Here is a 23,238-nt window from a genome sequence, read left to right as displayed (position 1 = left end):
GTGCGTGACTGAGAACGAGGCTGTAGGCAGACCTCTTTGACCAGCAGCTCCCATCCGGTCCCCCTTCACATGAGCAGCCTGAAACAACATTCTAAAGACAGTTGACGTCTAGTGGAAGCCTTAGGAAGTGCAAAATAACCCATATCCCACTGTGTATTCGATAGGGCTGAGTTCAAAAACTACAAACCTCAGATTTCCCACTTCCTTTTTGGATTTTTTTCTCATGTTTTTGCCTGCCATATGAGTTCTGTTATACTCACAGACATCATTCAAACAGTTTAGAAACTTCAGTGTTTTCTATCCAATACTAATAATAATATGCATATATTAGCATCTGGGACTGAGTAGGAGGCAGTTCACTTTGGGCACTCTATTCATCCAAAAGTGAAAATGCTGCCCCCTATCCCAAACAAGTTAACGGAAATGTCTGTTATTTTGGGGGGTTTTAAACAACTAATTGACCGACATCGGTGAATTATTTGAATTACATTTTGTTTCTTTCTGTGAGCTTGATGTGCTGTTTCTGTAGAGCTAAATCAGATGTAGCCTGAACTGTACGATGTAGCAGGGAGTTGTAGTTTCCAACAGCCCAATATTCAGCATAGTTTAGCGCAGAAAACGTGGTAATTAACTACAATGACCATAATCCATTTCGCGCTCTGCTTAAACTTGTCCGGTCTGTACGGAGCAGACGCGCAGACTAAGAAGAGAATCGCAATACAGAATCGTGAGAATTGCAATACATGTCGTATCGGCACCTAAGAATGATTCCATCGTATCGCCATGTCCCTGGCATTTCCCAGCCCTAAATGTATGGTCGGCAGTGACCACAAGACCTGACCAGAAACTCCAAGCCCTAATTATGTACCATTCGTTCCCACTGTCTGATGTCCACCTCCCCTGTTCCATATTATCTCCCCTTCAGTGGATGATGAGTTTGAGAGGGTTTCCAGCCAGCTCCTGAAGAGAACGCAGGCTATGCTGGATAAATACAGACACCTCCTTTTTGAGGAATCAACGGTAAGATATTATATTACCTTGTTATTTAAGTTATCTGCCTCCTGCTACAGCCCTCCCTCACTAGGGTTCCTTCTCCAGGGGATTTACCTGTTCTGTCCCCTGCTACAGCCCTCCCTCACTAGGGTTCCTTCTCCAGGTGATTTACCTGTTCTGTCCCCTGCTACAGCCCTCCCTCACTAGGGTTCCTTCTCCAGGTGATTTACCTGTTCTGTCCCCTGCTACAGCCCTCCCTCACTAGGGTTCCTTCTCCAGGTGATTTACCTGTTCTGTCCCCTGCTACAGCCCTCCCTCACTAGGGTTCCTTCTCCAGGGGATTTACCTGTGCTGTCCCCTGCTACAGCCCTCCCTCACTAGGGTTCCTTCTCCAGGTGATTTACCTGTTCTGTCCCCTGCTACAGCCCTCCCTCACTAGGGTTCCTTCTCCAGGTGATTTACCTGTTCTGTCCCCTGCTACAGCCCTCCCTCACTAGGGTTCCTTCTCCAGGTGATTTACCTGTTCTGTCCCCTGCTACAGCCCTCCCTCACTAGGGTTCCTTCTCCAGGTGATTTACCTGTTCTGTCCCCTGCTACAGCCCTCCCTCACTAGGGTTCCTTCTCCAGGTGATTTACATGTTCTGTCCCCTGCTACAGCCCTCCCTCACTAGGGTTCCTTCTCCAGGTGATTTACCTGTTCTGTCCCCTGCTACAGCCCTCCCTCACTAGGGTTCCTTCTCCAGGTGGTTTACCTGTTCTGTCCCCTGCTACAGCCCTCCCTCACTAGGGTTCCTTCTCCAGGTGATTTACCTGTTCTGTCCCCTGCTACAGCCCTCCCTCACTAGGGTTCCTTCTCCAGGGGATTTACCTGTTCTGTCCCCTGCTACAGCCCTCCCTCACTAGGGTTCCTTCTCCAGGTGATTTACCTGTTCTGTCCCCTGCTACAGCCCTCCCTCACTAGGGTTCCTTCTCCAGGTGATTTACCTGTTCTGTCCCCTGCTACAGCCCTCCCTCACTAGGGTTCCTTCTCCAGGGGATTTACCTGTGCTGTCCCCTGCTACAGCCCTCCCTCACTAGGGTTCCTTCTCCAGGGGATTTACCTGTTCTGTCCCCTGCTACAGCCCTCCCTCACTAGGGTTCCTTCTCCAGGGGATTTACCTGTTCTGTCCCCTGCTACAGCCCTCCCTCACTAGGGTTCCTTCTCCAGGTGATTTACCTGTTCTGTCCCCTGCTACAGCCCTCCCTCACTAGGGTTCCTTCTCCAGGTGATTTACCTGTTCTGTCCCCTGCTACAGCCCTCCCTCACTAGGGTTCCTTCTCCAGGTGATTTACCTGTTCTGTCCCCTGCTACAGCCCTCCCTCACTAGGGTTCCTTCTCCAGGGGATTTACCTGTTCTGTCCCCTGCTACAGCCCTCCCTCACTAGGGTTCCTTCTCCAGGTGATTTACCTGTTCTGTCCCCTGCTACAGCCCTCCCTCACTAGGGTTCCTTCTCCAGGGGATTTACCTGTGCTGTCCCCTGCTACAGCCCTCCCTCACTAGGGTTCCTTCTCCAGGGGATTTACCTGTTCTGTCCCCTGCTACAGCCCTCCCTCACTAGGGTTCCTTCTCCAGGGGATTTACCTGTTCTGTCCCCTGCTACAGCCCTCCCTCACTAGGGTTCCTTCTCCAGGTGATTTACCTGTTCTGTCCCCTGCTACAGCCCTCCCTCACTAGGGTTCCTTCTCCAGGTGGTTTACCTGTTCTGTCCCCTGCTACAGCCCTCCCTCACTAGGGTTCCTTCTCCAGGTGATTTACCTGTTCTGTCCCCTGCTACAGCCCTCCCTCACTAGGGTTCCTTCTCCAGGGGATTTACCTGTTCTGTCCCCTGCTACAGCCCTCCCTCACTAGGGTTCCTTCTCCAGGGGATTTACCTGTTCTGTCCCCTGCTACAGCCCTCCCTCACTAGGGTTCCTTCTCCAGGGGATTTACCTGTTCTGTCCCCTGCTACAGCCCTCCCTCACTAGGGTTCCTTCTCCAGGTGATTTACCTGTTCTGTCCCCTGCTACAGCCCTCCCTCACTAGGGTTCCTTCTCCAGGTGATTTACCTGTTCTGTCCCCTGCTACAGCCCTCCCTCACTAGGGTTCCTTCTCCAGGGGATTTACCTGTTCTGTCTCCTGCTACAGCCCTCCCTCACTAGGGTTCCTTCTCCAGGTGATTTACCTGTTCTGTCCCCTGCTACAGCCCTCCCTCACTAGGGTTCCTTCTCCAGGGGATTTACCTGTTCTGTCCCCTGCTACAGCCCTCCCTCACTAGGGTTCCTTCTCCAGGTGATTTCCCTGTTCAGTGTCTACTCTTTCTCCCTCACTAGGATTGTCTCACTAACTTTTGTGTTATGGTTGATTGATTAGCTGGCTGTGTTGCTGTTTGGTTTCACAGCGCCTTGGCCCATCAGCTGAGATGGTAATGATGGACAGGATGTTTATTCAGGAAGAGAAGATCTCTCTGGGACAGGACCGCATCCTCGCCAGAGACAGGCCTGGTAACAAATCTTTATCTAATATACATACTTGGCATTCGGAAAGTTTTCAGACCCCTTGACTTTTTCCACATTTTGTTACGTTACAGCCTTAATCTAAAATGGAATAATATCTTTTTCCCCCCATCAATCTACACACACTACCCCATAATGACAAAGCAAAAATTGTTTTTTAGACATGTTTGCTAATGTAAATATCACCTTTACCTAAGTATTCAGACCCTTTACCTCAGTACTTTGTTGAAGCACATCTGGCAGCGATTACAGCCTCAATTCTTCTTTAGTATGATGCTACAAGCTTGGCATTTGGGAGTTTGTCTCATTCTTCTCTGCAGATCCTGTCAAGCTCTGTCAGGTTAGACGTTGAGCGTCTCTGCACAGCTATGTTCAGGTGTCTCGAAAGATGTTCAATCGGGTTCTATGCCTATATCTAATACGCATGCCTATATCTAATATACACGCCTAATATACATGCCTATATCTAATATGCATGCCTATATCTAATATACATATCTAATATACATGCCTGTATCTAATATGCATATCTAATATACATGCCTATATCTAATATACATATATAATATACATGCCTGTATCTAATATGCATATCTAATATACATGCCTATATCTAATATACATATATAATATACATGCCTATATCTAATATACATATCTAATATACATGCCTATATCTAATATACATATATAATATACATGCCTATATCTAATATACATATATAATATACATGCCTATATCTAATATGCATGACTATATCTAATATACATATATAATATACATGCCTATATCTAATATGCATGACTATATCTAATATACATATCGAATATATATATATCTAATATACATGCCTATATCTTATATACATATCTAATATACATATCTAATATATATGCCTATATCTAATATACATGCCTATATCTAATATACATGCCTATATCTAATATACATATCGAATATATATATATCTAATATACATGCCTATATCTTATATACATATCTAATATACATATCTAATATATATGCCTATATCTAATATACATGCCTATATCTAATATACATATCGAATATATATATATCTAATATACATGCCTATATCTTATATACATATCTAATATACATATCTAATATATATGCCTATATCTAATATACATATATAATATACATGCCTGTATCTAATATGCATATCTAATATACATGCCTATATCTAATATACATATATAATATACATGCCTGTATCTAATATGCATGACTATATCTAATATACATATATAATATACATGCCTGTATCTAATATGCATATCTAATATACATGCCTATATCTAATATACATATATAATATACATGCCTGTATCTAATATACATATATAATATACATGCCTATATCTAATATACATATCTAATATACATGCCTATATCTAATATACATATATAATATACATGCCTGTATCTAATATGCATATCTAATATACATGCCTATATCTAATATACATATATAATATACATGCCTATATCTAATATACATATATAATATACATGCCTGTATCTAATATGCATATCTAATATACATGCCTATATCTAATATACATATATAATATATATGCCTATATCTAATATACATATATAATATACATGCCTGTATCTAATATGCATATCTAATATACATGCCTATATCTAATATACATATATAATATATATGCCTATATCTAATATACATATATAATATACATGCCTGTATCTAATATACATATCTTATATACATGCCTATATCTAATATACATATCTAATATACATGCCTATATCTAATATACATATCTAATATACATATATAATATACATGCCTGTATCTAATATGCATATCTAATATACATGCCTATATCTAATATACATATCTAATATACATGCCTATATCTAATATACATATCTAATATACATGCCTATATCTAATATACATATATAATATACATGCCTGTATCTAATATGCATATCTAATATACATGCCTATATCTAATATACATATATAATATATATGCCTATATCTAATATACATATATAATATACATGCCTGTATCTAATATACATATCTTATATACATGCCTATATCTAATATACATATCTAATATACATGCCTATATCTAATATACATATCTAATATACATATATAATATACATGCCTGTATCTAATATGCATATCTAATATACATGCCTATATCTAATATACATATCTAATATACATATATAATATACATGCCTATATCTAATATACATATATAATATACATGCCTATATCTAATATACATATCTAATATACATGCCTGTATCTAATATACATATATAATATACATGCCTATATCTAATATACATATCTAATATACATGCCTATATCTAATATACATATATAATATACATGCCTATATCTAATATACATATATAATATACATGCCTATATCTAATATGCATGACTATATCTAATATACATATCGAATATATATATATCTAATATACATGCCTATATCTTATATACATATCTAATATACATATCTAATATATATGCCTATATCTAATATACATGCCTATATCTAATATACATGCCTATATCTAATATACATATCGAATATATATATATCTAATATACATGCCTATATCTTATATACATATCTAATATACATATCTAATATATATGCCTATATCTAATATACATGCCTATATCTAATATGCATGACTATATCTAATATACATATCGAATATATATATATCTAATATACATGCCTATATCTTATATACATATCTAATATACATATCTAATATATATGCCTATATCTAATATACATATATAATATACATGCCTGTATCTAATATGCATATCTAATATACATGCCTATATCTAATATACATATATAATATACATGCCTGTATCTAATATACATATATAATATACATGCCTGTATCTAATATACATATATAATATACATGCCTATATCTAATATACATATATAATATACATGCCTGTATCTAATATGCATATCTAATATACATGCCTATATCTAATATACATATATAATATACATGCCTATATCTAATATACATATATAATATACATGCCTGTATCTAATATGCATATCTAATATACATGCCTATATCTAATATACATATATAATATATATGCCTATATCTAATATACATATATAATATACATGCCTGTATCTAATATGCATATCTAATATACATGCCTATATCTAATATACATATCTAATATATATATATCTAATATACATGCCTATATCTAATATACATATCTAATATACATGCCTATATCTAATATACATATATAATATATATGCCTATATCTAATATACATATATAATATACATGCCTATATCTAATATACATATCTAATATACATGCCTATATCTAATATACATATCTAATATACATGCCTGTATCTAATATGCATATCTAATATACATGCCTATATCTAATATACATATCTAATATACATGCCTATATCTAATATACATATCTAATATACATATCTAATATACATGCCTATATCTAATATACATATCGAATATATATATATCTTATATACATGCCTATATCTAATATACATATCTAATATACATGCCTATATCTAATATACATATATAATATACATGCCTATATCTAATATGCATGACTATATCTAATATACATATCGAATATATATATATCTTATATACATGCCTATATCTTATATACATATCTAATATACATATCTAATATACATATCTTATATACATGCCTATATCTAATATACATATATAATATACATGCCTATATCTAATATGCATGACTATATCTAATATACATATCGAATATATATATATCTTATATACATGCCTATATCTTATATACATATCTAATATACATATCTAATATACATATCTTATATACATGCCTATATCTAATATACATATCTAATATACATATCTAATATACATGCCTATATCTAATATACATATCTAATATACATATATAATATACATGCCTATATCTAATACGCATGACAAATATCTAATACGCATGCCTATATCTAATATACACGCCAAATATACATGCCTATATCTAATATACATGCCTATATCTAATATACATGCCTATATCTAATATACATGCCTATATCTAATATACATATCTAATAAGCATGCCTATATCTAATATACATGCCTATATCTAATATACATATCTAATAAGCATGCCTATATCTAATATACATGCCTATATCTAATATACATGCCTATATCTAATATACATGCCTATATCTAATATACATGCCTATATCTAATATACATATCTAATAAGCATGCCTATATCTAATATACATGCCTATATCTAATATACATGCCTATATCGAATATACATGCCTATATCTAATATACACGCCTAATATACATGCCCATATCGAATATACATGCCTATATCTAATATACACGCCTAATATACATGCCTATATCTAATATACATGCCTATATCTAATATACATGGCTATATCTAATATACATATCTAATATACATGCCTATATCTAATATACACGCCTAATATGCATGCCTATATTGAATATACATGCCTATATCTAATATACACGCCTAATATACATGCCTATATCTAATATACATGCCTATATTGAATATACATGCATATATCGAATATACATGCCTATATCTAATATACACGCCTAATATACATGCCTATATCGAATATACATGCCTATATCTAATATACACGCCTAATATACATGCCTATATCTAATATGCATGCCTATATCTAATATACACGCCTAATATACATGCCTATATCGAATATACATGCCTATATCTAATATACACGCCTAATATACATGCCTATATCTAATATGCATGCCTATATCTAATATACATGCCTATATTGAATATACATGCATATATCGAATATACATGCATATATCTAATATACACGCCTAATATACATGCCTATATCGAATATACATGCCTATATCTAATATAGACGCCTAATATGCATGCCTATATCTAATATAGACGCCTAATATGCATGCCTATATCTAATAGTTACATTGTGTTTAAGTGTTCCTTTTATTTTTTTTGACCAGTGTATTTAATTTATATAAATATATATATATATATATATATATATCTAATATGATATACATGCCTATATTTTATATATATATATTAAATATACATACCTATTTCTAATATATATTTAATATACTTGCCTATTTCTAATATACATGCCTGTATCTAATTTACATGCCTATATATTTAAATTACATACCTATGTCTAATATATATATCTAATATGATATACATGCCTATATCTAAGTACAACTTCCGGCGCCGACAGAGATGGCCGCCTCGCTTCGCGTTCCTAGGAAACTATGCAGTTTTTTGTTTTTTTACGTGTTATTTCTTACATTAGTACCCCAGGTCATCTTAGGTTTCATTACATACAGTCGAGAAGAACTACTGAACATAAGAGCAGCGTCAACTCACCATCAGTACGACCAAGAATATGACTTTCGCGAAGCGGATCCTGTGTTCTGCCTTTCACCCAGGACAATGGAATGGATCCCAGCCGGCGACCCAAAAAAACGACTTCGTAAAAGGGGGAAACGGAGCGGTCTTCTGGTCAGACTCCGGAGACGGGCACATCGTGCACCACTCCCTAGCATTCTTCTCGCCAATGTCCAGTCTCTTGACAACAAGGTTGATGAAATCCGAGCAAGGGTAGCGTTCCAGAGGGACATCAGAGACTGTAACGTTCTTTGCTTCACGGAAACGTGGCTCACTGGAGAGACGCTATCGGAATCGGTGCAGCCAGCTGGTTTCTCCACGCATCGCGCAGACAGAAACAAACATCTTTCTGGTAAGAAGAGGGGCGGGGGCGTATGCTTCATGGTTAACGTGATGTGGTGTGATCATAACAACATACAGGTACTTAAGTCCTTCTGTTCACCTGATTTAGAATTCCTCACAATCAAATGTCGACCGCATTATCTACCAAGGGAATTCTCTTCGATTATAATCACAGCCGTATATATTCCCCCCCAAGCAGACACATCGATGGCTCTGAACAAACTTTATTTGACTCTTTTTACAAGCATTTTGCTACACTCGCATTAACATCTGCTAACCATGTGTATGTGACAAATAAAATTTGATTTGATTTAATATAAATGTTAAATATACATACCTATTTCTAATATATATATTTAATATACTTGCCTATTTCTAATATACATGCCTGTATCTAATATACATACCTATATTCATTATACACTTCTATATCTAATATACACGCCTGTATCTAATATACCTATATTTAATATACATGCCTATATCTAATATACATGCCTATATCTAATATACATGCCTATATCTAATATACATGCCTATATATTTAATTTACATGCCTATATATTTGCCTATTTCTAATATACTTGCCTATATTCAATATACACACATATATCTAATATACATGCCTATATCTAATATACACGCCTAATATAGTGGGGCAAAAAAGTATTTTGTTAGCCACCAATTGTGCAAGTTCTCCCACTTAAAAAGATGAGAGAGGCCTGTAATTTTCATCATAAGTACACTTCAACTATGAAAGACAAAATGAGAAAAAAAATCCAGAAAATCACATTGTATGATTTTTAATGAATTTAAAGGGGCTGAATAATTTTGCACGCCCAATTTTTCAGTTTTTGATTTGTTAAAAAAGTTTGAAATATCCAATAAATGTCGTTCCACTTCATGATTGTGTCCCACTTGTTGTTGATTCTTCACAAAAAAATACAGTTTTATATCTTTATGTTTGAAGCCTGAAATGTGGCAAAAGGTCGCAAAGTTCAAGGGGGCCGAATACTTTCGCAAGGCACTGTATATATCTAATATGATATACATGCCTATATCTAATATATATATTAAATATACATACCTATTTCTAATATGTATATTTAATATACTTGCCTATTTCTAATATACTTGCCTATTTCTAATATACATGCCTGTATCTAATATACATACCTATATTTAATATACACTTATCTAATATACATACCTATATATTTGATTTACATACCTATGTCTAATATATATATATATATATATATATATATATATATCTAATATGATATACATGCCTATATCTAATATATATGTATATATATATATCTAATATGATATTCATGCCTATATCTAATATATATGTATATATTGACATCATTTGAGTCGATTTGAGGTGTACCTGTGGATGTATTTCAAGGCCTATCCTCAAACTCAGTGCCTCTTTGCTTGACATCATGGGAAAATCAAAAGAAATCAGCCAAGACCTCAAAAAAAAAATTGTAGACCTCCACAAATCTGTTTCATCCATGGGAGCAATTTCCTAACGCCTGAAGGTACCACCTTCATCTGTGCAAACAATAGTACGCAAGTATAAACACCATGGGTCCACGCAGCCGTCGTACCTCTCAGGAAGGAGATGTGTTCTGTCTCCTAGAGATGAACGTACTTTGGTGCGAAAAGTGCAAATCAATCCCAGAACAACAGCAAATGACCGTGTGAAGATGCTGGAGGAAACAGGTACAAAAGTATCGATATCCACAGTTAAGCAAGTCCTATATCGACATAACCTGAAAGGCCGCTCAGCAAGGAAGAAGCCAATGCTCCAAAACCGCCATAAAAAAGCCATACTATGGTTTGCAACTGCACGTGAGGATAAAGATTGTACTTTTTGGAGAAATGTCCTCTGGTCTGATAAAACAAAATATAACTGTTTGGCCATAATGACCATCGTTATGTTTGGAGGAAAAAGGGGCAGGCTTGCAAGCCCAAGAACACCATCCCAACTGTGAAGAACAAGGTGGCAGCATCATGTTGTGGGGGTGATTTGCTGCAGGAGGGTCTGATGCAATTCACAAAATAGATGGCATCATGTGGAAGGAAATATATGTGGATATATTGAAGCAACATCTCAAGCCATCAGTCATGAAGTTAAAGCTTGGTCGCAAATGGGTCTTCCAGGTGGACATTGACCCCAAGCATACTTCCAAATTTGTGGAAAAAATGGCTTAAGGACAACAAAGTCAAGGTATGGGAGTGGCCATCACAAAGACCCTGACCTCAATCCCATAGCAAATTTGTGGGCAGAACTGAAAAAGCGTGTGCGAGCAAGGAGGCTTACAAACCTGACTCAGTTACACCAGCTCTGTCAGGAGGAATGGGCCAAAATTCACCCAACCTATTATGGGAAGCTTGTGTAAGGCTACCCAAAACGTTTGACCCAAGTTTAACAATTTTAAGGCAATGCTACCAAATACTAATTGAGTATATGTAAACTCTCTACTATTATTCTGACATGTCACATTCTTCAAATAAAGTGGTGATCCTAACTAACCTAAAACAGGGAATTTGTACTAGGATTAAATGTCAGGAATTGTGAATCTTGAGTTTAAATGTATTTGCCTAAGGTGTATGTAAACTTCCAACTTCAACTGTACATACCTATATCTAATATACATATTTATCTAATATGCATATCTATATCTAATATACATACCTATATCTAATATACATACCTATATCTAATATACATACATATATCTAATATACATACATATATCTAATATACATACATATATCTAATATACATACATATATCTAATATACATACATATATCTAATATACATACATATATCTACATACATATATCTAATATACATACCTATATCTAATATACATACATATATCTAATATACATACATATCTAATATACATACATATATCTACATACATATATCTAATATACATACATATATCTACATACATATATCTAATACACATATATCTAATATACATACCTATTTCTAATTTACATATATCTAATATACATATATCTAATTCACATATGTATCTAATTTACATACCTATATCTAATATCGATCTAATATACATATATCTAATATACATATGCATATCTAATATTATTATAATTGTTTTACCTTTATTTAACTAGGCAAGTCAGTTAAGAACAAATTCTTATTTTCAATGACGGCCTAGGAACAGCGGGTTAACTGCCTTTTTCAGGGGCAGAACGATAGATTTGTACCGTGTCAGCTCGGGGATTTGAACTTGCAACCTTTCGGTTACTAGTCCAACGCTTTAACCACTAGGCCTGCCGCACTCAGCAAAAAAAGAAACCTCCCTTTTTCAGGACCCTGTCCTGAAACTTCACAGATCTTCATTGTAAAAGGTTTAAACACTGTTTCCCATGCTTGTTCAATGAACCATAAACAATTAATGAACATGCACCTGTGGAACGGTCGTTAAGACACTAACAGCTTACAGACGGTAGACAATTAAGGTCACAGTTATGAAAACTTAGGACACTGAAGAGGCCTTTCTACTGATAGAAAAAAAGAAAGATGCTCATCTGCGTGAATGTGCCTTTGGCATGTTGCAAGGAGGCATGAGGACTGCAGGGCAATAAATTGGCCAGGGCAATAAATTGCAATGTCCGTACTGTGAGACACCTAAGACAGGGAGACGGGACGGACAGCTGATCGTCCTCGTAGTGGCAGACCACGTGTCACAACACCTGCACAGGATCGGTACATCCGAACATCACACCTGCGGGACAGGTACAGGATGGCAACAATAACTGCCCGAGTTACACCGGGAATGCACAATCCCTCCATCAGTGCTCAGACTGTCCGCAATAGGCTGAAAGAGGCTGGACTGAGGGCCTGTAGGCCTGTTGTAAGGCAGGTCCTCACCAGACATCACCGGCATCAACATCGTCTATGGGCACAAACCCATGTCCGCTGGTCTAGACAGGACTGGCAAAAAGTGCTCTTCACTGACGAATCGTGGTTTTGTCTCACCAGGGGTGATTGTCGGATTTGCTTTTATCGTCAAAGGACTGAGCGTTACACCGAGGCCTGTACTCTGGAGCGGGATCGATTTGGAGGTGGAGGGTCCGTCATGGTCTGGGGCGGTGTGTCACAGCATCATCGGACTGAGCTTGTTGTCAATGCAGGTAGTCTCATAGCTGTGTGTTACAAGGAAGACATCCTCCTCCCTCATGTGGTACCCTTCCTTCAGGCTCGTTCTGACATGGCCCTCCAGCATGACAATGCCACCAGCCATACTGCTCGTTCTGTGCGTGATTTCCTGCAAGACAGGAATGTCAGTGTTCTGCCATGGGCAGCGAAGAGCCCGGATCTCAGGGTGAGGGCTAGGGCCATTCCCTCCAGAAATGTCCGGGAACTTGCAGGTGCCTTGGTGGAAGAGTGGGGTAATATCTCACAGCAAGAACTGTCAAATCTGGTGCAGTCCATGAGGAGGAGATGCACTGCAGTATTAATGCAGCTGGTGGCCACACCAGATACTGACTGTTACTTTTGGTCCCCCCCCCCTTTGTTCAGGACACATTATTCCATTTCTGTTAGTCACATGTCTGTGGAACTTGTTAATTTTTTGGTCTCAGTTTTTGAATCTTGTGTTCATAGAATTATTTACACGTTAAGTTGCTGAAAATAACACAGTTGACAGTGAGAGGACGTTTCCTTTTTTAGCTGAGTTTATATTAGATGTATATTATGTCTGTGTGTATATATACATATAAAGTCGGAAGTCGGAAGTTTACAGCTTAGCCAAATAACTTTAAACTCGGTTTTTCACAATTTCTGATATTTAATCCTAGTAAAACATTCCCTGCCTTAGGTCAGTTAGGATCACCACTTTATTTGAAGAATGTGAAATGTCAGAATAATAGTAGAGTGATTTATTTCAGCTTTTATTTCTTTCATCACATTCCCTGCGGGTCTGAAGTTTAGATACCTATACCCATACAAGAGTGTGCCAAGCTGTCATCAAGGCAAAGGGTGGCTGTTGAAGAATCTACAATATAACATTTATTTACACTTTTTTTAACACTTTGGTTACTACATGATTCCATATGTGTTATTTCATAGTTTTGATGTCTTCATTTTTATTCTACAATGTAGAAAATAGTACAAACTTTTGAATTATCAAACTGGCCCTCCTGTCTACAGCCGAGAAGCACATAGCCAGAATAGTTTTGACAGAACTGTCGTATGTGTAATAGCTTTACCTGGTCTGTCATCTCTGATTCATCTGATAACTTCCATATCTCTCTCTCTCTCTCCAGAGGAGTATGTGGCCAACTCAAGGATGATGGAGATTGAGAGTGGAGCTGCCAACATGGCCCAGTCCAAGCCTCAGCTACAGTCCCAGCTCCACCATAAGCCTCAGCTACAGCCTCAGCCCCACCATAAGCCTCAGCCCCATCCTGAGCCTCAGCCCCTGTCCCATCCTCAGCCCCTGTCCCATCCTCAGCTCCATTCCGAGCCCCAGCTCCATTCCGAGCCTCATCCCCAGCCCCTGTCCCAGCTCCAGTCCGAGCCTCATCCTCAGCCCCTGTCCCAGCTCCATCCTGAACCCCTGTCCCAGCCCCATCCTGAACCCCAGCCTCATCCTCAGCCCCTGTCCCAGCCCCATCCTGAACCCCAGCCCCATCCTCAGCCCCTGTCCCAGCCTCAGCCCCAGTGGCTTGAGCCCAGCCCCGTAAGGAGTGGTGTTGCCCCTGCTTCAGCCCCAACACCGGTCCCAGACCACTTCCCCTCCACCAAGCTGGTGATAAAGCAGGGAGGAGCGGGGGCGTCTGTCTCCTGGTCCAGCTCCCCAGCTCCTGTGGCCAGGCCGGGGTCAGGGGTTAGACAGACAGCCGACACCCAGAGTCACAGCTCCTCCTTCAGCCGCGCTCCTCCACCTCCCTCCCGTCACTCACCCCACCGCCCTTTCTCCTCCTTTCGTCCAGCTGAGGATGATGATACTCTCCCCCGGAGGACCAGTAAACCCCCCATGAAGACGTACGCCGCCCGCCCACGCATCGGCTTGAAGCTCAAGATCAAGCAGGAGGCGGGGTTTAGTAAGGTGGTGCATAACACCGCCCTCGACCCGGTCCACACACCATCCACACCCAACCCTAAGCCACAGCCACTCCCTACCACCCTGCCCCACCCGGCGCCGCCACTCCCTACCACCCTGCCCCACCCGGCGCCGGTACTCCCTACCACCCTGCCGCACCCGGCGCCGGCACTCCCTACCACACGACCCCAACCGGCGCCGGCACTCCCTACCACCCTGCCCCACCCGGCGCCGGCACTCCCTACCACCCTGCCCCACCCGGCGCCGGCACTCCCTACCACTCGACCCCAACCGACGCCGGCACTCCCTACCACCGTGCCCCAACCGACGCCGGCACTCCCTACCACACGACCCCAACCGACGCCGGCACTCCCTACCACACGACCCCAACCAACGCCGGCACTCCTTACCACACGACCCCAACCGACGCCGGCACTCCCTACCACACGACCCCAACCGACGCCGGCACTCCCTACCACTCTGCCCCAACCGACGCCGGCACTCCTTACCACACGACCCCAACCGACGCCAGCACTCCCTACCACACGACCTCAACCGGCGCCGGCACTCCCTAAAGCCCAAACAGCAGCACTAGCCACGCCGCCTTCTATAACTGTCATTAGGACTCCTCCCCCTAGCTGTAACACAGCCTCCTCAGCAATGGTCTTCATAGCAACCACACAGGCGAACCCCAGCCCACAGAGAGTCACAGCGCCCGCATCTTCCTCCACGGCTCAGATGAACGGAGCGTTAGAACATCACAATGTGGGTGGAGTCAAGCGTAACCCCGCCTCCACGGCCACTTCCCCTCAGACCACCTGCCGCCTGCCTCTACGGAAGACTTACCGGGAGAACATCAGCCCCCGCGTCCGACCGGGTGTACCGGGAGGAGGAGGAGACAGTGTCCCGTACCCCCGTCCCTCCCCCTCGCCCCCCAATTCTCCCTCCTCACCCTCTCCCTCCTCAGAGGGGACAGTGATCACCAGCATGAAGCTGGAGAAGAGAGGAGGCAGCCCCAGGGAGGGGGGCTCCCACACAGAGCTCAGCCGGGAGGCCCTGAGGCTGGGGAACTCCTATCCCTCCTCTCCTGGCCTAGTGCAGGGCATCACAAACACCCAGCAGCATCTCTCAGACAGAGAGGAGGAGAGGGGGAGAGAAGGGGATCATTGGGACAGAGGGGCGGACATGGGGAGGTATAAGAGGGTGAGCAGTAAAAACCACCAGAGGTCTGGTGGCGGCGGTGGAGGTGATACGTTCAGAATGGACCAGCATGCCCCTGGGCCCCCTTCCTCGCCGCCAGACACTTCTTGTTACAGAGACTCATCACTTCCTGCTAAGCGCTGTAAGTCAGACTCTCCTGTCATGGACAACGCCTCCTTCTCCTCCGGCTCCCCGCCACACGATGAGTCTCTTAACGAGCACCTGCAGTGTGCCATCGACACCATCCTCAACTTGCAGGGCCAGGCCCAGGGGCCCACACCGCGTAGAGCCAAAGGGGGCTCCATCAGGCCACACCACCACCACAGCCAGCGACCCACGGCCCCCCAGCCCTCCTCACATACATACAGACCCTCAGTCTCTTCTTCATCTTCATCCTCTCTGGCCCATCACTCTCAGGTTGGAGGCAGAGGACTGGTGCCACAGACTCACAGCAGATAACACACACAACAGTTGGGACTGAAGAGAGGAGAGCGGAATAACTCTCACTGCTCTGACGAGCTCAGTTGACCTTGTTTGTCCATCTGAATGTTGTTTACTTTACAACATGACACAATGCTCACAGTCACTGGATGGATGGATGGTGATGACTCTCTGTAAAAAGGTATGCTTTACTCTGTGGCAGTACCCTCTGCTCTCTCAACTACGCTCAATCATCAGTTTGATTAATTTGTCTCCAGTTCTTTTGTATTATTGAAGGTTTTCCTTATTCATTCCCACTGTATTCCATTCCTTAGTCATCATGTTATAGCTGCTGCCTGCCTGTCTGTATAACAAATAAGACCTGGGTCATGTTCAGTAGGTATAAAACAGGAGAAAACTACAGGAACTTGTCCAATAATAAGAGATTTGTTTTTCTGTGACTAAATGTTTGCTCTACTGAATATAATCAAGGCAAGACTGCATAAAACTCCCTAAAGCCTTACTTCAGTAGGTAAACCACACACGGAGGAGAGGCTTGTTATAGCGATCTCTTCATCACTACAGATCCACGTCTCTTTTTCCATATTCTGACTTCTATCATCACCACAAATACACTTTCTGGTTCCAGCTGTTCAATTCTTCTTAGCTAGATGGTTAGGTTGTGTTTCTTTCAAATACATGTTGTAGTATGGTTAAATGTTGAGGTGGTTGACTTTCTGGTTGACTGTTGAGGCTGGTGCTCTCTTTAAGAACCCTATTACTGTAATGACAATGAAACATGTAATTATGAAATCACTTTTACATGTTAAAACATGTCCTCTGGTTGTCCTGACCATGGCTGACGTTCAGTAGGCTAGGATGCATTTCAGTTAACATGGCCACATTTATCAAATCTCTTATTCTCTCCTTCGCCCCTCTGTCACTGTTCCCCATCCCTATCTTATTCTCTCCTTCGCCCCTCTGTCCCTGTTCCCCATCCCTATCTTATTCTCTCCTTCGCCCCTCTGTCCCTGTTCCCCATCCCTATCTTATTCTCTCCTTTGCCCCTCTGTCACTGTTCCCCATCCCTATCTTATTCTCTCCTTCGCCCCTCTGTCACTGTTCCCCATCCCTATCTTATTCTCTCCTTCGCCCCTCTGTCACTGTTCCCCATCCCTATCTTATTCTCTCCTTCGCCCCTCTGTCCCTGTTCCCCATCCCTATCTTATTCTCTCCTTCGCCCCCCTGTTCCCCATCCCTATCTTATTCTCTCCTTCGCCCCTCTGTTCCCCATCCCTTCTTATTCTCTCCTTCGCCCCTCTGTTCCCCATCCCTATCTTATTCTCTCCTTCGCCCCTCTGTTCCCCATCCCTATCTTATTCTCTCCTTCGCCCCTCTGTCACTGTTCCCCATCCCTATCTTATTCTCTCCTTCGCCCCACTGTTCCCCATCCCTATCTTATTCTCTTCTTCGCCCCACTGTTCCCCATCCCTATCTTATTCTCTCCTTCGCCCCACTGTTCCCCATCCCTATCTTATTCTCTCCTTCGCCCCACTGTTCCCCATCCCTATCTTATTCTCTCCTTCGCCCCACTGTTCCCCATCCCTATCTTATTCTCTCCTTCGCCCCACTGTTCCCCATCCCTATCTTATTCTCTCCTTCGCCCCACTGTTCCCCATCCCTATCTTATTCTCTCCTTCGCCCCACTGTTCCCCATCCCTATCTTATTCTCTCCTTCGCCCCACTGTTCCCCATCCCTATCTTATTCTCTCATTCGCCCCACTGTTCCCCATCCCTATCTTATTCTCTCCTTCGCCCCACTGTTCCCCATCCCTATCTTATTCTCTCCTTCGCCCCACTGTTCCCCATCCCTATCTTATTCTCTCCTTCGCCCCACTGTTCCCCATCCCTATCTTATTCTCTCCTTCGTCCCACTGTTCCCCATCCCTATCTTATTCTCTCCTTCGTCCCACTGTTCCCCATCCCTATCTTATTCTCTCCTTCGCCCCACTGTTCCCCATCCCTATCTTATTCTCTCATTCGCCCCACTGTTCCCCATCCCTATCTTATTCTCTCCTTCGCCCCACTGTTCCCCATCCCTATCTTATTCTCTCCTTCGCCCCTCTGTTCCCCATCCATATCTTATTCTCTCCTTCGCCCCTCTGTTCCCCATCCCTATCTTATTCTCTCCTTCGCCCCTCTGTTCCCCATCCATATCTTATTCTCTCCTTCGCCCCTCTGTTCCCCATCCCTATCTTATTCTCTCCTTCGCCCCACTGTTCCCCATCCATATCTTATTCTCTCCTTCGCCCCTCTGTTCCCCATCCCTATCTTATTCTCTCCTTCGCCCCTCTGTTCCCCATCCATATCTTATTCTCTCCTTCGCCCCTCTGTTCCCCATCCCTATCTTATTCTCTCCTTCGCCCCTCTGTTCCCCATCCCTATCTTATTCTCTCCTTCGCCCCTCTGTTCCCCATCCCTATCTTATTCTCTCCTTCGCCCCACTGTTCCCCATCCCTATCTTATTCTCTCCTTCGCCCCTCTGTTCCCCATCCCTATCTTATTCTCTCCTTCGCCCCACTGTTCCCCATCCATATCTTATTCTCTCCTTCGCCCCTCTGTTCCCCATCCCTATCTTATTCTCTCCTTCGCCCCTCTGTTCCCCATCCCTATCTTATTCTCTCCTTCGCCCCACTGTTCCCCATCCCTATCTTATTCTCTCCTTCGCCCCTCTGTTCCCCATCCATATCTTATTCTCTCCTTCGCCCCTCTGTTCCCCATCCCTATCTTATTCTCTCCTTCGCCCCTCTGTTCCCCATCCCTATCTTATTCTCTCCTTCGCCCCTCTGTTCCCCATCCCTATCTTATTCTCTCCTTCGCCCCTCTGTTCCCCATCCCTATCTTATTCTCTCCTTCGCCCCTCTGTTCCCCATCCCTATCTTATTCTCTCCTTCGCCCCTCTGTTCCCCATCCCTATCTTATTCTCTCCTTCGCCCCTCTGTTCCCCATCCCTATCTTATTCTCTCCTTCGCCCCTCTGTTCCCCATCCCTATCTTATTCTCTCCTTCGCCCCACTGTTCCCCATCCCTATCTTATTCTCTCCTTCGCCCCTCTGTTCCCCATCCATATCTTATTCTCTCCTTCGCCCCTCTGTTCCCCATCCCTATCTTATTCTCTCCTTCGCCCCTCTGTTCCCCATCCCTATCTTATTCTCTCCTTCGCCCCTCTGTTCCCCATCCCTATCTTATTCTCTCCTTCGCCCCTCTGTTCCCCATCCCTATCTTATTCTCTCCTTCGCCCCTCTGTTCCCCATCCCTATCTTATTCTCTCCTTCGCCCCTCTGTTCCCCATCCCTATCTTATTCTCTCCTTCGCCCCTCTGTTCCCCATCCCTATCTTATTCTCTCCTTCGCCCCACTGTTCCCCATCCCTATCTTATTCTCTCCTTCGCCCCTCTGTTCCCCATCCCTATCTTATTCTCTCCTTCGCCCCTCTGTTCCCCATCCCTATCTTATTCTCTCCTTCGCCCCACTGTTCCCCATCCCTATCTTATTCTCTCCTTCGCCCCACTGTTCCCCATCCCTATCTTATTCTCTCCTTCGCCCCTCTGTTCCCCATCCCTATCTTATTCTCTCCTTCGCCCCTCTGTTCCCCATCCCTATCTTATTCTCTCCTTCGCCCCTCTGTTCCCCATCCCTATCTTATTCTCTCCTTCGCCCCTCTGTTCCCCATCCCTATCTTATTCTCTCCTTCGCCCCTCTGTTCCCCATCCCTATCTTATTCTCTCCTTCGCCCCACTGTTCCCCATCCCTATCTTATTCTCTCCTTCGCCCCTCTGTTCCCCATCCCTATCTTATTCTCTCCTTCGCCCCTCTGTTCCCCATCCCTATCTTATTCTCTCCTTCGCCCCACTGTTCCCCATCCCTATCTTATTCTCTCCTTCGCCCCACTGTTCCCCATCCCTATCTTATTCTCTCCTTCGCCCCTCTGTTCCCCATCCCTATCTTATTCTCTCCTTCGCCCCTCTGTTCCCCATCCCTATCTTATTCTCTCCTTCGCCCCTCTGTTCCCCATCCCTATCTTATTCTCTCCTTCGCCCCTCTGTTCCCCATCCCTATCTTATTCTCTCCTTCGCCCCACTGTTCCCCATCCCTATCTTATTCTCTCCTTCGCCCCTCTGTTCCCCATCCCTATCTTATTCTCTCCTTCGCCCCTCTGTTCCCCATCCCTATCTTATTCTCTCCTTCGCCCCTCTGTTCCCCATCCCTATCTTATTCTCTCCTTCGCCCCACTGTTCCCCATCCCTATCTTATTCTCTCCTTCGCCCCACTGTTCCCCATCCATATCTTATTCTCTCCTTCGCCCCACTGTTCCCCATCCCTATCTTATTCTCTCCTTCGCCCCTCTGTTCCCCATCCCTATCTTATTCTCTCCTTCGCCCCTCTGTTCCCCATCCATATCTTATTCTCTCCTTCGCCCCTCTGTTCCCCATCCCTATCTTATTCTCTCCTTCGCCCCTCTGTTCCCCATCCATATCTTATTCTCTCCTTCGCCCCTCTGTTCCCCATCCCTATCTTATTCTCTCCTTCGCCCCTCTGTTCCCCATCCCTATCTTATTCTCTCCTTCGCCCCTCTGTTCCCCATCCCTATCTTATTCTCTCCTTCGCCCCTCTGTTCCCCATCCCTATCTTATTCTCTCCTTCGCCCCTCTGTTCCCCATCCATATCTTCAAAGCCTGTTGGACAATTCAAACGCAGAAACATGGACAAATGAACAATAATGTACAAAAAAAGAGAATTTGAAGTATAGTATTAGATTAATTTTGTATTGTATTTATTGTGTATAATGACACTTTTAAAAAAATAAATAAAACTGTAAATGACATCTTTTATGAAAGTTGGTGCTTATAATCCTTTTAGGTGGCTGCTGATTGGTTCAAACCGTGTTTCAGCCGGGATCTAAATGGCTATGACATTGAAATGTCTGTTTACTGTTCCATCTCCCTGCACATCGTGTGCAGTCTATGGCATCATTTCCCTCACAATTTGAAGGCCAAAGGGGTGCATAACAATCTCAACAGCACAGAGGATCATGTTGAGGAGATGACTGAGCTCAGAGAGAGATGAGAACAAGAAATGAAGTGTGGAGCATGCATCTCTCTGCTCATTGTGCATGATCTCTGTCTGCTCACAAATCTACAATGACATTAAAGAAGGTACAGTATTTAGAAACTCTGACATTGGCAACCTTATTGACCAATCATAGCACTTCTTTTTGTTACAATGCCATTGATTTGCTAGCTAAATGGAAGGTGGGACTCGTACATCATGATGTTTACGTCCCCAGGTAGCTAACCAGAAGAAGTTGTGAATTTGTTTTTGGGGTATATTTTACTTCTCCATACAGTAGGTGGCGGCAGGGTGTAGTCTGCCAATAAACCTTAAAGAAGGTAGGTAACCAACAGATGGAACAGTGAGACATATTTCATCAGATGTACAGTATAGATGTGAAGCATCGGGTTGGAGTTTACACTCACGTGAGAGGAAGCCCAGTGGGAGAACACGGGACCAGATGGATTTTGGCCAATATTCTGCTAATTCATCAGCGATTTAAAAAAATTCACAATAGTTTTCTGTTCCCATAACTACAATATGTTACGAACAGAATTGACCAACTCTGCCCAATGGAAATATGCAAATGATGCTAGAACCGCCAATAGGATTCCACTAGCTCACTATGGCTCATTTGTTCCCATGTGAAACAACAGGCTGTGGTCTAACCTGGTATATTTATGGTAAGTATTATGTTTACCAATAAATGGCAGTATTGACTCTATGTGTATTGGCTTTCCGCTACCCGTAGCCATTTAAATGTCTGCCATATAACCATGCTCGGAAAAGCCTCAGGTAGCTTTCGCCAGGTGCGTTCTGGTAATGTTATTCTAAGTTACAATGAAATACTAAAATATACATACATGTCTGGTGTCATCAATCTAAGATGCCATCTATAGTCTCCTCAGGAAGCATTTCAGCTGCAGTCAATACTTTTATTTTAATTTATTTAACCTTTAACTAGGCAAGTCAGTTAAGAACAAATT

General features: G+C 42.1%; 1 protein-coding gene across 4 annotated transcripts in view; it reads left to right on the top strand.

Moving 5' to 3' along the window:
- The window catches only part of LOC110508135 (BRD4-interacting chromatin-remodeling complex-associated protein), a 66,830-nt gene extending 46,866 nt beyond the window's left edge, over nucleotides 1–19,964 (top strand). For all 4 annotated transcript variants that reach the window (XM_090223455.1, XM_090223453.1, XM_090223454.1 and 1 more), the window contains 3 exons: nucleotides 926–1,020; nucleotides 3,412–3,514; nucleotides 14,744–19,964. In XM_090223455.1, coding sequence (XP_090079581.1) covers nucleotides 926–1,020; nucleotides 3,412–3,514; nucleotides 14,744–17,181 — 2,636 coding nt within the window. In that variant the 3' untranslated portion in view covers nucleotides 17,182–19,964. The remainder of the gene's footprint in view (nucleotides 1–925; nucleotides 1,021–3,411; nucleotides 3,515–14,743) is intronic.
- The last annotated feature ends 3,274 nt before the right edge of the window (nucleotides 19,965–23,238 follow it).

Source organism: Oncorhynchus mykiss, chromosome 27, assembly GCF_057628025.1.
Source record: "Oncorhynchus mykiss isolate SJ-2025 chromosome 27, ASM5762802v1, whole genome shotgun sequence".
Classification (NCBI taxonomy): Eukaryota; Metazoa; Chordata; class Actinopteri; order Salmoniformes; family Salmonidae; genus Oncorhynchus; species Oncorhynchus mykiss.
The sequence above is the reverse complement of the archived record's forward strand: the minus strand, read 5'-3'. Positions and strand labels throughout refer to the sequence as shown.